We start from the raw sequence: 12,487 nt of genomic DNA, 5'->3' as shown, positions 1-12,487 counted from the left end.
CGCGCAGAGAGGTTTTTGTTGGTTTGTTTGCTTTTTTTTTTTTTTTTTTTTTGTTAACACTTCCAGTGTTTTCTGAGACTTAAGGGTTTGGAGATCCACAACACAGGATCGTACTAACGTGACACCCGGGCAAGGTGCCGGGACCGAGGGACACCAGGAAGAGCATCCGGGTCAGGGCGACCCGGAACCGCTTGAGCAACGGCCATGGCGGCTCTAGTGAGTATGAGTGAGGCGCGGGTGGGGGCCGCAGGGCAGGTCCGCGGCCTCTCCTAGCCTCACAGACCCGTGCTCCCTCTGCAGGGCCCCGGCAGCCAGAATGTCACCGAGTATGTCGTCCGAGTGCCCAAGTAAGTCCCCACCCCACTGCCCGGCCGGGGTCGCCGCCGGCCCGCCCCCCGCGCCCCGCGTGCACCGCGCCCCCCGCGCGCGCCCCCGTGCACCGTCCCGCGCACCCCCGCACCCCGCGCGCGCCCCGCACCCCCGCGCCCCGCGCCCCGCGCACCGCCCCGCGTGCCCCGCGCCCCGCGAGGCCGGCCCTGCGCTCCGTGCCAGCCCGTGGCAGCCACACCGTAGTTAAGGTCAGGGCCGGGGCCTGCCCGAGCCTGACGCTCAGGCCCTTAATCCCAGCACTCGGAGGTCGAGGCGGGAGGATGGTCTACACAGTGAGTGAGTTCCAGGTCAGCCAGGGCTACCCAGAAACCCTGTCCCGGGAAAAATCCCAAACTGGTCACAGTGTTCTATATCCTGTTTTCTGTGCCGAGAGTGCCATACCCCTCATCCCTGACCATCTTAGGTGGGTGCCGGCAAGCGCTCCACCGTGGAGCCAGCCCCCTTTATTTTGAAGACAGAGGCTTACTGTGTAGCACTAGCTGGTTTGACCAGGTTGGGCTTGAACCCGCCAGGACCCACTCACCGTCACCCCTTGCCAGCTTGCCCTCGTCTCTGCAGTAGGGTCCCTCTACACCTTTGGCCGGCCCACTTCAAGTTGTATTTATTATCTTACGTGTATGAATGTGAGCATGTCTGGTGCCCGTGGGTCTGGTTGACTTTCTGATAGGTTTGAAGGAGACGGATTCAGCTTCTTAAACAAACTGGGAAGCTCTGGAGCAGTGGGTCTCAACCCCTGGGGGTCAAATGACCCTTCACAGGTGTCTCCTAGGACCATTGGAAAGCACAGACATTTACTCTACAATTCCTAACAGTAGCAAAACTACAGTTAATGAAGTAGCAATGAAAATAATTGTATGGTTGGGGATCACCCCAACATAAGGAACTGGATTAAAGGGTTGCAGCTTTAGGAAGGTTGAGAACCACGGCTCTGAAGTCTTCCATTAGTTCCCAGAATCACTTACAACCAAGGGTGTAATCACGGATTTGTTGAATGAATAATCAATAGATTGAATTGTCTCTTGCTCATTCCAGGAATACAACCAAAAAGTACAATATCATGGCTTTTAATGCAGCTGATAAAGTCAACTTTGCTACCTGGAACCAGGTAAGCCTGTAATTCTGGCTGACTAGGGTAAGGGCCTAACTGGGCTGACGATTGCAGTAATCACTTTCCTGAAATGATGGTGGCTACACTATTTTTGTTTGGTTTGGTTTTTTGGTTTTTCAAGACAGGATTTCTCTGTATAGCTTTCTGAATCTCCCTCTGTAGACCAGGCTGGCCTCAAACTCACAGAAATCCACCTGGCTCTGCCTCCTGAGTGCTGGGATTAAAGGTGTTCCTGGTTGGTGGCTACATTTAGGACCCCAGTAGGTATGTGATTCTAACCATTTGGAGGCTGAGGCAGAAAAACAGTATTTTAGACTGGCCTGACTACATAAATCCTGTCCAAAAAAAAACATAGGTGTGGTAGCGCATATCTGTTACCCCAGCACTGGAATGCAGTATAGGGTCTTGAAGACCATCCTTGGCTACAGAGTGAGCTCAAGTGAAGCCCAGGGACACATGGACCATGCCTTAAAGATGAAGTCTGAGCTGGATGTTGGTGGTGCACACCTTTAATCCCAGAACTCGGGAGGCAGAGGCAGGTGGATCTCTGTGAGTTCGAGGCCAGCCTGGTCTACAAAGCGAGTTCCAGGAAAGGCGCAAAGCTACACAGAGAAACCCTGTCTTGAAAAACCAATAAATAAGGAAATTTTTAAAAGGCCAAAGTTTTAAACTGTCCACTGTCCTGGGTGCCATGTTAAGGTGTTACTATCTCCATTCTGTCTGGGTTGCTCCTGAGCCATCCCCAGGTGGACACTGCCCATCTTTAGTCTCTTTGTACCTGAATCTCTTTTATGTGTGTGCACATGTGCTTGAGGGCATGCTGTGCATGTCAAGGCCAGAGGTTGACATCAAGTGTCTTTTTGTTTTTAAGATTTTTTTTTGTTGTGTTTTGGTTTTTTGTTTTTTGTTTTTGTATTTTAGGTACATTGGTGCTTGCCTTCATCTGTGTCTATGTGAGGGTGTTGGCTCATCTGGAACAGGAGTTACACAGACAGGTGTGAGCTGCCATGTGGGTGCTGGGAATTGAACCTGGGTCCTGTGGAAGAGCAGCCAGTGCTCCTAACCACTGAGCCATCTCTCCAGCCCCATCAGGTGTCTTCTTGAATCATTTTCCACGTTATTATTTTGATGACATCTGTTGGGGCACAGGAGTTTGTGTGACACAGTTTGGAGATCAGAGGGCAGTACTCAGGAGTCAGTTCTTTGAGTCAGGGTATCTCACCCAACCTGGGGCTTGCTAATCAGTGAGTTCCAGGGGCCTCCTGTCTGTCCCCCCCTTGCTGGGGTCTCAGTACACGAGCCATGCTCAACTCCCACTCCTCATGCTGGGAGCTATGGAACCCAGCATAGGGAGACAGAAGGGTGTCCTGTGGATGCTGAGAGGCCATCCTTGCTGCTCCCCCAGGCCCGGCTGGAGCGAGATTTGAGCAACAAGAAGATCTATCAGGAGGAGGAGATGCCAGAGTCTGGAGCAGGCAGCGAATTCAACCGGAAGCTCCGGGAGGAGGCGCGACGGAAGAAGTACGGCATCGTCCTGAAGGAGTTCCGGCCTGAGGACCAGCCCTGGCTACTCCGGGTCAACGGCAAATCGGGCCGGAAGTGAGTGGTGCTGATGGTGAGGAGGGGCCTGCCTGTGTCCTTCACACATGCACACTTTGGGAGCATCTTCCCTGAGTGTGTTCAACGCAGGAGGGGGTCCCAGTACCACCTGTTTCAGAAGTTTGATCTTGAAGATGAGCCGGCCAGGTGGTGTTGGCCTGGCTCAGCGTCCTGAGTGTGGCCTTAAGGTGAGGCCATGTCACTTGGGACAACCCCAGGGTAGAGTGTGATCCATGGCAAAGGAGCCGATGACAGGTGTTCTGTGCATAGCAGCCGTGGTGGGTTACAGGCTGGGGGCAGGGCAAACAATGCTACTTGGCCCAGATCTGGCAGTATCTTTGAGGACGGTGGCCACAAGGTGGCTGAGTGATTTGAGCTAAGGAGATGGTGGCCTGGTTCTTTTTTGTTTGTTTGTTTTGTTTTCTTGTTTTTTTTTTCCGGTTTTTTTTTTTTTTTTTTTTTTTTTTTTTTTCTTCTTCGAGACAGGGTTTCCCTGTGTAGCTTTGCACCTTTCCTGGAACTCACTTGGTAGCCCAGGCTGGCCTCGAACTCACAGAGATCCGCCTGCCTCTGCCTCCTGAGTGCTGGGATTAAAGGTGTGCACCACCACCACCCGGCAGAAAATAAGGCAGTTTTCTTTTTCTTTTTTCTTAAATATTTATATATTAAGTATACAATGTTCTGTCTGCATACATTCCTACACCCCAGAAGAGGGCACCAGATCTCATTATAGACAGTTATGAACCTCCATGTGGGTGCTGGGAATTGAACTCAGGACCTCCGGAAGAGTTGCCAGTGCTCTTAACCTCTGAGCCCTCTCTCTATCCAGTGGCCTGGTTCTTTCTGTCCCAGGCGTTCCTAGGAGAGCCCAAATGGGTGCTGATGAGGGTAGATGGGGTGTAGGCGGACCTTGTGGGTAGGGTTGTGACCTGACCTAGGCTTTCCACAGGTTCAAGGGCATAAAGAAGGGTGGAGTGACCGAGAACACAGCCTACTACATCTTCACGCAGTGTGCTGATGGCGCCTTTGAGGCCTTCCCTGTGCAGAACTGGTACAATTTCACGCCGCTGGCCCGACACCGCACACTCACTGCTGAGGAGGCCGAGGAGGAGTGGGAGAGGTGAGCCACAGGGGTTACACTGTGGACACCCTCAGAGCAAGCCCACCCAGCACAGGCAGCTGGCTGGCCTGGGAACTGAGTGAGGGCTGGCACCACTGATGGGCACAGCCTCCCGACCACAGCTGCTTTAGTTCTAACCTAGGAGGAGAGTCAAGATGCGTGCCAAGAAGGGAAGCTGCCACAGAGGACTGGGGTGCCCAGCATGAGGTGCCCAGAGAGGGCTGTTGGCATTTATGTGATGTTTGGGGTTGGCCTGTGCCTGCCTGCAAGCCTGGACCAGTGCATGTTCTCAAGGGGCTGGGACTACAATGTCAAAAGCAGCCCCTTCCCGATGTGTAGGCTTATTCCAGGCATGTGTAGACGTGTCCACAACAGCCTTGTCCAGTGGGACCCCTGCTCTATCAGTAATTCATGAGGTAAAATAATTGTGGGGGATGTGATATGGGGTAATGGACACGCACACCAGTTACCCTAGCAACCAGAAGGAGGAAGCAAGAGGATCAGGAGTTGAAGTCTAGCCTCTGCCTATTAAGTTTGAGGTCAGCCGGGGTCATATGAGACCTGGTTTCAAAACACCCCAAAATTTGCCAGGCATGGTGATGCATGCCTTTAATCCCAGCACTCGGGAGGCAGAGGTAGGAGGATCTCTGTGAGTTCAAGGTCAGCCTGGTCTACAGAGGGAGTTCCAAGACAGCCAGGACTATATAGAGACCCTGTCTCAGAAAACAAAACAAAGAAACAAACATAAAGGAATATTAATTAGCTAACCAATGTGACAGCTGGATTTGCCTGGACAGATCCGGAGCTTGGTTGGAGGAGCTAAGACATGGGGCTCCCTAGACACTCGGTTGCACATGGACCTGAGGCGTCTCAGTGCTCACTCCGTATGATTTCAAGATTTGGGGGTCTGAAATGACCTCATTTTCCTGGTCTGCCCCTTTCTTTTTTGTGTTGGTTGGTGGGCCAGGAGACAGGGCTGCCTAGAGCATGCTGTGTGGCTCATTAACAACCTTGGAGGACCTCCTGCCTTGGCTCCCCCACAGAGGTCGCCATGCCCACTTAAGTGGCCTGGTCACTGTGCCCTACCATCCCCCACCCATGCAGCTCCTTTGCTGTCCTCAGAGTGCTCAGTCACTGTCCCCACATGCAGGAGGAACAAGGTCCTGAATCACTTCAGCATCATGCAGCAGCGGCGGCTCAAGGACCAGGACCAGGATGAAGAGGAGGAGGAGGAGAAGGAGAAGCGCAGCCGGAAGAAGCCCAGCGAGCTGCGCATCCACGACCTAGAGGACGACCTGGAGATGTCCTCCGATGCCAGCGACGCCAGCGGCGAGCAAGGTGAGCGGGGTCCCAGAGGCCCTTGTTGAAGGACTGGGCCACCAGGGAAGCTCATGACATGGGGTCCCTCTGGAAGTGAATGGCACCTTAACAGATCTTCCGTGGTTCAGTTTGAGTGTTCCAGGGGTGCTGTGCGGCAGGTCACAGGCCTGGGTGACTGAGCGACAGTACTGGTGGAGAGGGGTGAAGGCAGGGGATTGAGTTACTTGCTCAGGAGGGATAAGTGCCCAGGCTAGCCTTCTCCTTTCTCTACGAACTGGCCTAATATGGGGTGTGGTCTCCTTGTCAGGGTCCATGACACATAAAGACACACCACACGTGGTGTGCAGGCCACAATCCCAGACCTCAGGCCTGAAGCAAGAGGATCCAGAGTTCACAGCAAGCCCTGCCTGGCTACATGGACCCCGTCTTAAAGGGCACGCCTTTAATCCCAGCACTGGGAGGCGGGGCAGGCGGATCTCTGAGTGAAGGCCAGCTGTCTGCAGAGCCAGTTCCTGGACAGCCTGGGCTACCCAGAGAGACCCTGTCTCGATCCACGTACACACACAGGCACTCCTAAGGGGTTAGTTGGATGACTTAGTTTCCCCAAACTCCACACAACACGATGACACAAGGCAGGGCTGGTGCCTAGACCCCTGCAGTGAAGAGTGGGGTGGGCCCCTCTTCAATCTTCTTTCCTTCACAGGCAGCAGAGCCTCCAAGGCTAAGAAAAAGGCCCCACTGAGCAAGGCAGGCCGGAAGAGGAAGAAGAAGAAGAAGAAGAAGGGCTCCGACGATGACGAGGCCTTTGAGGACAGCGACGACGGGGACTTCGAGGGTCAGGAGGTGGACTACATGTCAGACGGCTCCAGGTGGGCAGGCGCCGGCAGGCGGGGTGTGTGTGTGTGTGTGTGTGCAGGCCTGTGCTCACCCGTCCGTCTTCATGTGTGCCCTTGTCTGCGCCACAGCAGCTCCCCAGATGAGACAGAGGGCAAGCCCAAGGTGCCGCAGCAGGAGGATGGCCCCAAGGGTAGGTGCCAGTGGGGGACCCCGGGGTGTGTGTGTGTGAGCGAGAGCGTGCGCGCGAGCATGTGGCGACCTGCTCACCTGTCCCCAGGTGTGGACGAGCAGAGTGAGAGCAGCGAGGAGAGTGAGGAGGAGGAGAAGCCCCCTGAGGAAGACAAGGAGGAAGAGGAAGAGAAGAAGGCACCCACCCCACAGGAGAAGAAACGCAGGAAAGGTTTGTGGGGACTTGCTTGCCCACTGGTGGGGTGGGGTGGGGTGGGGTGGGGTGGGCTCTGGGGTCTCTGCTCACGCCCTCCTCTGGCCGGTGCAGACAGCAGTGATGAGTCGGACAGCTCGGAGGAGAGCGACATTGACAGTGAGACCTCCTCTGCACTCTTCATGGCGGTAAGGCGGAGCCCACCAGTGCTGGGATGGGAGTGGCAGCCCAGCCTTCAGACTCACTTCCCAGTCTCTGCAGAAGAAGAAGACACCCCCAAAGAGGGAGCGGAAGCCATCAGGGGGCAGTTCTAAGGGCACCAGTCGGCCGGGAACTCCCAGTGTAGAAGCAGCAAGCACGTCTTCCACTCTGCGGGCTGCAGCCAGCAAGCTGGAGCAGGGTGAGTGCTGAGGAAGGCCTGCCCTGGGGAGCTGCCGGCCGCCCGTGTACATCCTCCTGAACACCAGGTGCCCGTCTCCCCCACACCGGACCTTACTCGAAATTTCCACCAGGGAAGCAGCGGACAGCTGAGACTCCAGCAGCCAAGCGCCTGCGGATGGACACGGCTCCCCAGAGCCTGTCTGGGAAGTCCACACCCAGCAGCGGGTAGGTTCAGACCCCATTGGACCGCAGGCGGGACTTGGCCCCAAGGGACTCTTAGGACCAGAGCCTCTCTCCCTCCACCTCCCACAGTGATGTCCAGGTGACAGAGGACGCTGTGCGCCGCTACCTGACCCGCAAGCCCATGACCACAAAGGACCTGTTGAAAAAGTTCCAGACCAAGAAGACCGGGCTAAGCAGCGAGCAGACCGTGAATGTGCTGGCGCAGATCCTCAAGCGCCTCAACCCTGAGCGCAAGATGATTGGTGATAAGATGCACTTCTCCCTCAAAGAGTGATGCTAATAAAATAGAGAGAGCTGACCCAGAGTCCTCATTGCCACCCGGCCTTCCTCCTGGGGCCTGAGCTCCATTTTTATAGGACACAGCCTTCCTGCCCACAGAGCTCAGTCCATGGCCAGGGCTTGTCCCCTGGGCAATCTTCACAAGTTTAATTTTACTTGTAGAGGCTTGCCCTGACCACGCCCCCATCCCCTCACTGGGGATTCTAGGCGGGGCTCCACCCTGACCACGCCCCAGCCCCTCACTGGGGGATTCTAGGCGGGGCTCCACCCTGACCACGCCCCCAGCCCCTCACTGGGGGATTCTAGGCAGGGCCTACGCCCTGACCATGCCTACCTTGTATCATTGTAGGGTTTATGGTAGACTGGGATGCTCAGCTTCTGTTAGTCCTTCAGCAGTGCAGGCTTGAGATTTGCTGTTGTTGCAGCACAAGTGATAAGCAGTGGGACCGACTTGTTACTCCAGCACTCTTGAGTGAGCTACATGCCCAGTCCTCTTTTTACTGTTGTAGCTGAGGCTGGCCTCAAACTCCTGATCCTCCCACCTCCACCTCTGGAGTGTTAGGATCATAGGTATGTACCACTGACAGGCATGGCGCTCTTTGTATTTTGAGAAGGTCTTGCTGTGTAGTCCAGGCTAGCTGGGAACTCAGTTTCCCAAATGCTAGGATAGTAGTCATGTCCCCTGCTTAGAGCCCAGGTCATTTGTCTGCAGTTCTTGGCTCAGGCACTTCCTGTCATGGCCACATCCAAACATATTCGTGGTGTTGGCACCTGGATGCTGTTTTCCATTTCCAAGTGACATTCCTGGGGTCCCCCTTATCTCCTGACAGACCCAGCGATATATTTTATCCAGGCCAGCGGGGCGTAGCTCAGGCAGAGTGCTTTACATTCTTAGGTGGTGACATGGCTGATTGGTCCTTGGCCTCAGCTGCTACCTTGAAAGCTGGGTCCTGAGCAGCCTGGGTGCAGGGAGGGCTTCCTCTCACTGGCAGCTGGACACCAGTGGAAAAGCCACTCCCACACCTACTGCCCCTGGCTGGTGATGGGGAATGGCTGAGAAAAGGGGCTAATCCCTAGGAATGTCCCTGCTCACCCAGCCTCCCTGTCCCACCTTCTGCTGGCCTTTTGGACCTGGGTCTAAGGCACCATCCAGCACCCCAGGGCAGGCAGGTGTGCACAGCCTTGTAGTCAGCGGCAGAGCCTCATGTTCGAGGACCTGTTTCAGACTGAATCCTGCAGGAAGGAGACAACTGCTTCCAGTGCTGAGAGCCATTGTTTCTTTTCCTCCTGCCTCAACCTCCCCAGTGCTGAGATGACAGGCATGTACCATCATGTCATTTTATTCTGTGCTTTGTGTGGAACCCAGGGTTCCGAGCATGCTCAGCAAGCAGTCTACAAACTCAGCTCTAGCTCCGTGTGAGTGAGTGTGTGTGTGGAATCAGTTCTCCGTGTGGCTTCTGTAACTCACTCAGGTCAGGTGGTGTGGCAAGGGCTTTACTCTGCCAAGCTCTCATCACCACTTTTGAGATGGTCTCACTCTACTAGCTTATGCTGGCCAAATCCTGCAGCAACCCTGCCTCTGCCTCCTGAGCACCAAGATGGCCGGGAGTGAGCAGCATGCACTGCCATACCCAACATCAGTTTTATCCCTTTGTCTCCAAAGTCCCTGGTTTGTTGTTGACCCTGGGTCTCATGGGTTCAGAGGTTGGCAGAACCTGTTCCTTCTGGAATGATGGGACCTAGCAAGTTCCATCCTCCCTTGGGCTCTGATGCACCAAAACCCACACTGACCGACCATAGCTGTGGCTTTTCAGACTGGCCTTCCAAGAACGGGAGTCCTGGCCCTTGGGTATCACCTAGACTCCCTTTTCCTGTTTTGATGCTGGCTCAGCCAGGCCCGGAGACAGGGTACGATGTCTTAATCCTGGCTAAAGCCGAGATGGACAGATGCCCACTGACTCTTCCATCTTTCATGCACCCTTCCCAGTCCCTGTTGGCTCCACATGGCCCACACTCCAGTACAAGACCTACAGGAGGCCTCCCAGTCTCCCTGCACTTCCCACCAAAAGCAGGTGGGGTGGGGACACAGATTGTTGGCCGGCTCTGGACTTGCTTCTGGCTAATGGTAGGACACTCATAAATCAGGGGAATCGGAAATGGGTCTATGGAATGTCTGGGTGGGTGAGCCATCAATTCTTAGGGGTGAGGATGTGGGGACAAGGTGGGTGGGACCCCAGTGGCTTCCTTGAGCCATGGTGCTGGCAGTGAGTTTAATTCCCAGGGCAGGCAGAGAATAAATTGAGGGCCCAGGGTCTCAGCATCCTGGGACCTCCCTGTCACCATGGCTGCGGGAAGACTAACGCTCAGGTTTCTGCTGCTCCTGTTCTTACACCTGGGCCTCGGCTGGGGCCCTGGGCCTCAAGGGGCTCCAGTGGCAGAAGATGAGATCTCATCTGAGGAGATGGCAGAGACTGGAGAGACCTGGAAGCCCCATCTGGGTAAGGATTCCGGGTGCCTCGTGACTCCCTAGTTCCTTCTCTGAAAGCCCTCATCTTGCCTCATCTTCCTGTTCTACCCTGCACTAGGTAACAACCACGTCCGCCTTCCAAGAGCCCTGGCTGGTCCGTGCCAGCTGTGGAGCTTGACCCTGCCGGTGGCTGAGCTGGGTCTGGGCTACGCCTCAGAGGAGAAGGTCATCTTCCGATACTGTGCTGGCAGCTGTCCCCGAGAGGCCCGTACCCAGCACAGCCTGGTGCTGGCCCGGCTGCGAGGGCAGGGTCGAGCCCACGGTCAACCCTGCTGCCAGCCCACCAGCTATGCTGATGTGACCTTCCTGGACCATCGTCACCGCTGGCAGCAGCTGCCTCAGCTCTCAGCCGCTGCTTGTGGCTGTGGTGGCTAACTCTGTGTCTCAGAATCACAGCCATGAGACAGCCTGGGCTCTGAATGGGTCAGATGACATTTATTAGAAACTTGCATAGTGAAGATGAGAAGGGGACCTGGGATTGGGTATCAGCAATTAATGCAATAAAAGAAATGTTCTAATGGCCTTATGAGCATGTGTGATGGGGTATCCCAGCAGCCACCAGGCCGTGTGAGTTCTGAGACCTGTCTCTTGAGGGCCCTAGCCCTGGCAGATGGTAATTTGGAGATGCCCATGATATTCTTTTTACAACTTTATTCGCAAGTCCAGAGGATAGGCGTAGAGGTCAGCAGCCTAGGGGTGGCTCTCCTGGCCCCATTCCCTCAGGGAGGGAGCGGCAAATCACTGAGATGCGTCGGCCCCGGGGAACCCGGCGCTCCCCAAAAAATGATTCTTCATCTCGAAGGATTTCATGGGAGAAGTCGTACCGGGCTGAACCCCTGCAAGAAGAGACAGGCTGAGGGGTGGGTGAGGGGATCCTGCCCCTTTAGCATTTCTGTGCTTTTTCTGAGTGGTGGTAGCAGCCTCCTCTGCTGTGAGAGCACGAAGAGGCGTTCATCTGCGGCTCTTGGCAAGGCATTACCTTAGAATATAGAGGGAGCCTGGCTCCAGCAACAGTTCTAGCCACTGCTCAGGTTCCTGGGTGTGCACCAGCTTCATAACACTTGGGGACAGCAGAGAAAGACCAGCGATGGTGGATCCACAGAACTGGAAGAGGGGTACAGTGTGTGTGCACCTGTGCGTGTGGGGGTCAGGCTCAGATCTGCCCTTCTGCCCACCCATATCCTGGCTGGGAGTTCTGAGGGTCTGCCTTCTGCCCACCTTGACACTGTCAACATGGGGCTTTATGTAGCCCCGAGGTTCCAGGTCTAATACGTGGACCAACGATAGCAGGGTCTGGTCAGGGCCAAAGGCAGCCGCCTGGACCCGCTGCAGGATGGCCTGGCTTGCATCAGACCAGAGGGATTTCTCCGTCTCCCTGAAGCCGTGGATGGCCTGCACAGAGAGCTCAGGTCACGACTGGGAACTTCAGGACAGGGAAATGAGGCAGGGTCCACAGGCAAGTACTTTTCCAGCTTTAACTCTCAATTCGACCTTTAAGCGGCTCAGCGAGGTCTCAACACCGCATCTGGTCTCCAGGCTCCGATTCCCAGTCCCTGGTGCTGGCCATCCCGGATCCAGTGTCTCAGTCTCTGGGCTCAACTCAATCCCACTCAAGACCCGAACTGCTGGCACCCCCTCACCGGAGTCTTCTACCCTTAACTTTGTCACCTCCCGAGCTGCAGAACCTCATGTCTAAAGCGATCTTGCCCTGCAGCCCCTTCCTTGGTGCCCATCAAGCCCACGCGTGAATACTGCACTGCCCCATTCCCCTGGGCTCGACCCTCCGGTTCCCCTTCCCCAGCTCAGCCTCTCCCCGTCCCCGGCTCCGGCATCAAGATCAGCCCTGTCCCATAGGACATCCGAACTCTGTCCCTCCCGAGACGCCACGTCCCACACCCGAGCTGCCGCCGGAGCCGGGTTCCCAGTCCCACCCGAACCACACCGCGCCAGCCCGGCCGAGCCTCGCCCCTCACCGCGTCCCAGTGGTCGTACTCATAGCGCCGGCGCCGCAGCTGCGGCTCCAGTTCGCGCGCCAGCGTGTCCTCCTCGGCCGCGCTCAGAAAGCCAGGCCGCACCACCGCCTCATCGCGCAGGCGGCTCAGCACGGCGGGGGCCGAGCCGCGAACCCAGCCGCACCCGGAGAGCGCCCGGCCCGCCAGCCGCCCGCCGCTCGCCATCTTCGGACGGCCGCTCCAAGGCCGGGCCGCGCCCCCGCGGGCCATTGGCCGCGCCCCGCCCCGAGCCCGCCCCGAGCCCGCCCCTGCCGCACGCCATTGGACACGAGCGCGCTCACTCCATTAG

At 56.2% G+C, this 12,487-nt stretch overlaps 3 protein-coding genes across 4 annotated transcripts; 2 read left to right on the top strand and 1 right to left on the bottom strand.

The window, feature by feature from the left end:
* The first annotated feature begins 44 nt into the window (after positions 1–44).
* Gtf2f1 (general transcription factor IIF subunit 1) lies at positions 45–7,678 on the top strand. Of its 2 annotated transcripts, none has more exons than XM_036170623.1 (13): positions 45–216; positions 301–347; positions 1,423–1,495; positions 2,904–3,097; positions 4,047–4,217; positions 5,368–5,555; positions 6,241–6,406; positions 6,503–6,564; positions 6,652–6,774; positions 6,871–6,944; positions 7,018–7,156; positions 7,269–7,362; positions 7,450–7,678. In XM_036170623.1, the coding sequence occupies exons 1-13, from the start codon at positions 205–207 to the stop codon at positions 7,652–7,654; spliced, it is 1,548 nt and encodes a 515-aa protein (XP_036026516.1). In that variant the 5' UTR covers positions 45–204; the 3' UTR covers positions 7,655–7,678. The 2 variants fall into 2 exon arrangements, with proteins under 2 accessions (XP_036026516.1, XP_036026517.1); XM_036170624.1 differs by having other exon boundaries at positions 51–216; positions 6,506–6,564.
* Positions 7,679–7,922: 244 nt separating this feature from the next.
* On the top strand, positions 7,923–10,707 carry Pspn (persephin). Its single transcript, XM_036170626.1, has 2 exons — positions 7,923–10,157; positions 10,245–10,707. The coding sequence occupies exons 1-2, from the start codon at positions 10,001–10,003 to the stop codon at positions 10,559–10,561; spliced, it is 474 nt and encodes a 157-aa protein (XP_036026519.1). The 5' UTR covers positions 7,923–10,000; the 3' UTR covers positions 10,562–10,707.
* Positions 10,596–12,407, bottom strand: Alkbh7 (alkB homolog 7). Its single transcript, XM_036170625.1, has 4 exons — positions 12,160–12,407; positions 11,405–11,578; positions 11,166–11,290; positions 10,596–11,022 (listed from the first exon to the last, which is right to left on the bottom strand). Exons 1-4 carry the CDS (start codon positions 12,361–12,363, stop codon positions 10,869–10,871), a joined length of 657 nt encoding a protein of 218 aa, XP_036026518.1. The 5' UTR covers positions 12,364–12,407; the 3' UTR covers positions 10,596–10,868.
* Positions 12,408–12,487: the final 80 nt, after the last annotated feature.

This window comes from Onychomys torridus, chromosome 21 (genome assembly GCF_903995425.1).
Source record: "Onychomys torridus chromosome 21, mOncTor1.1, whole genome shotgun sequence".
NCBI lineage: Eukaryota > Metazoa > Chordata > Mammalia > Rodentia > Cricetidae > Onychomys > Onychomys torridus.
Note: the sequence above shows the minus strand (reverse complement) of the source record. Positions and strands in the feature narration are given on the sequence as shown.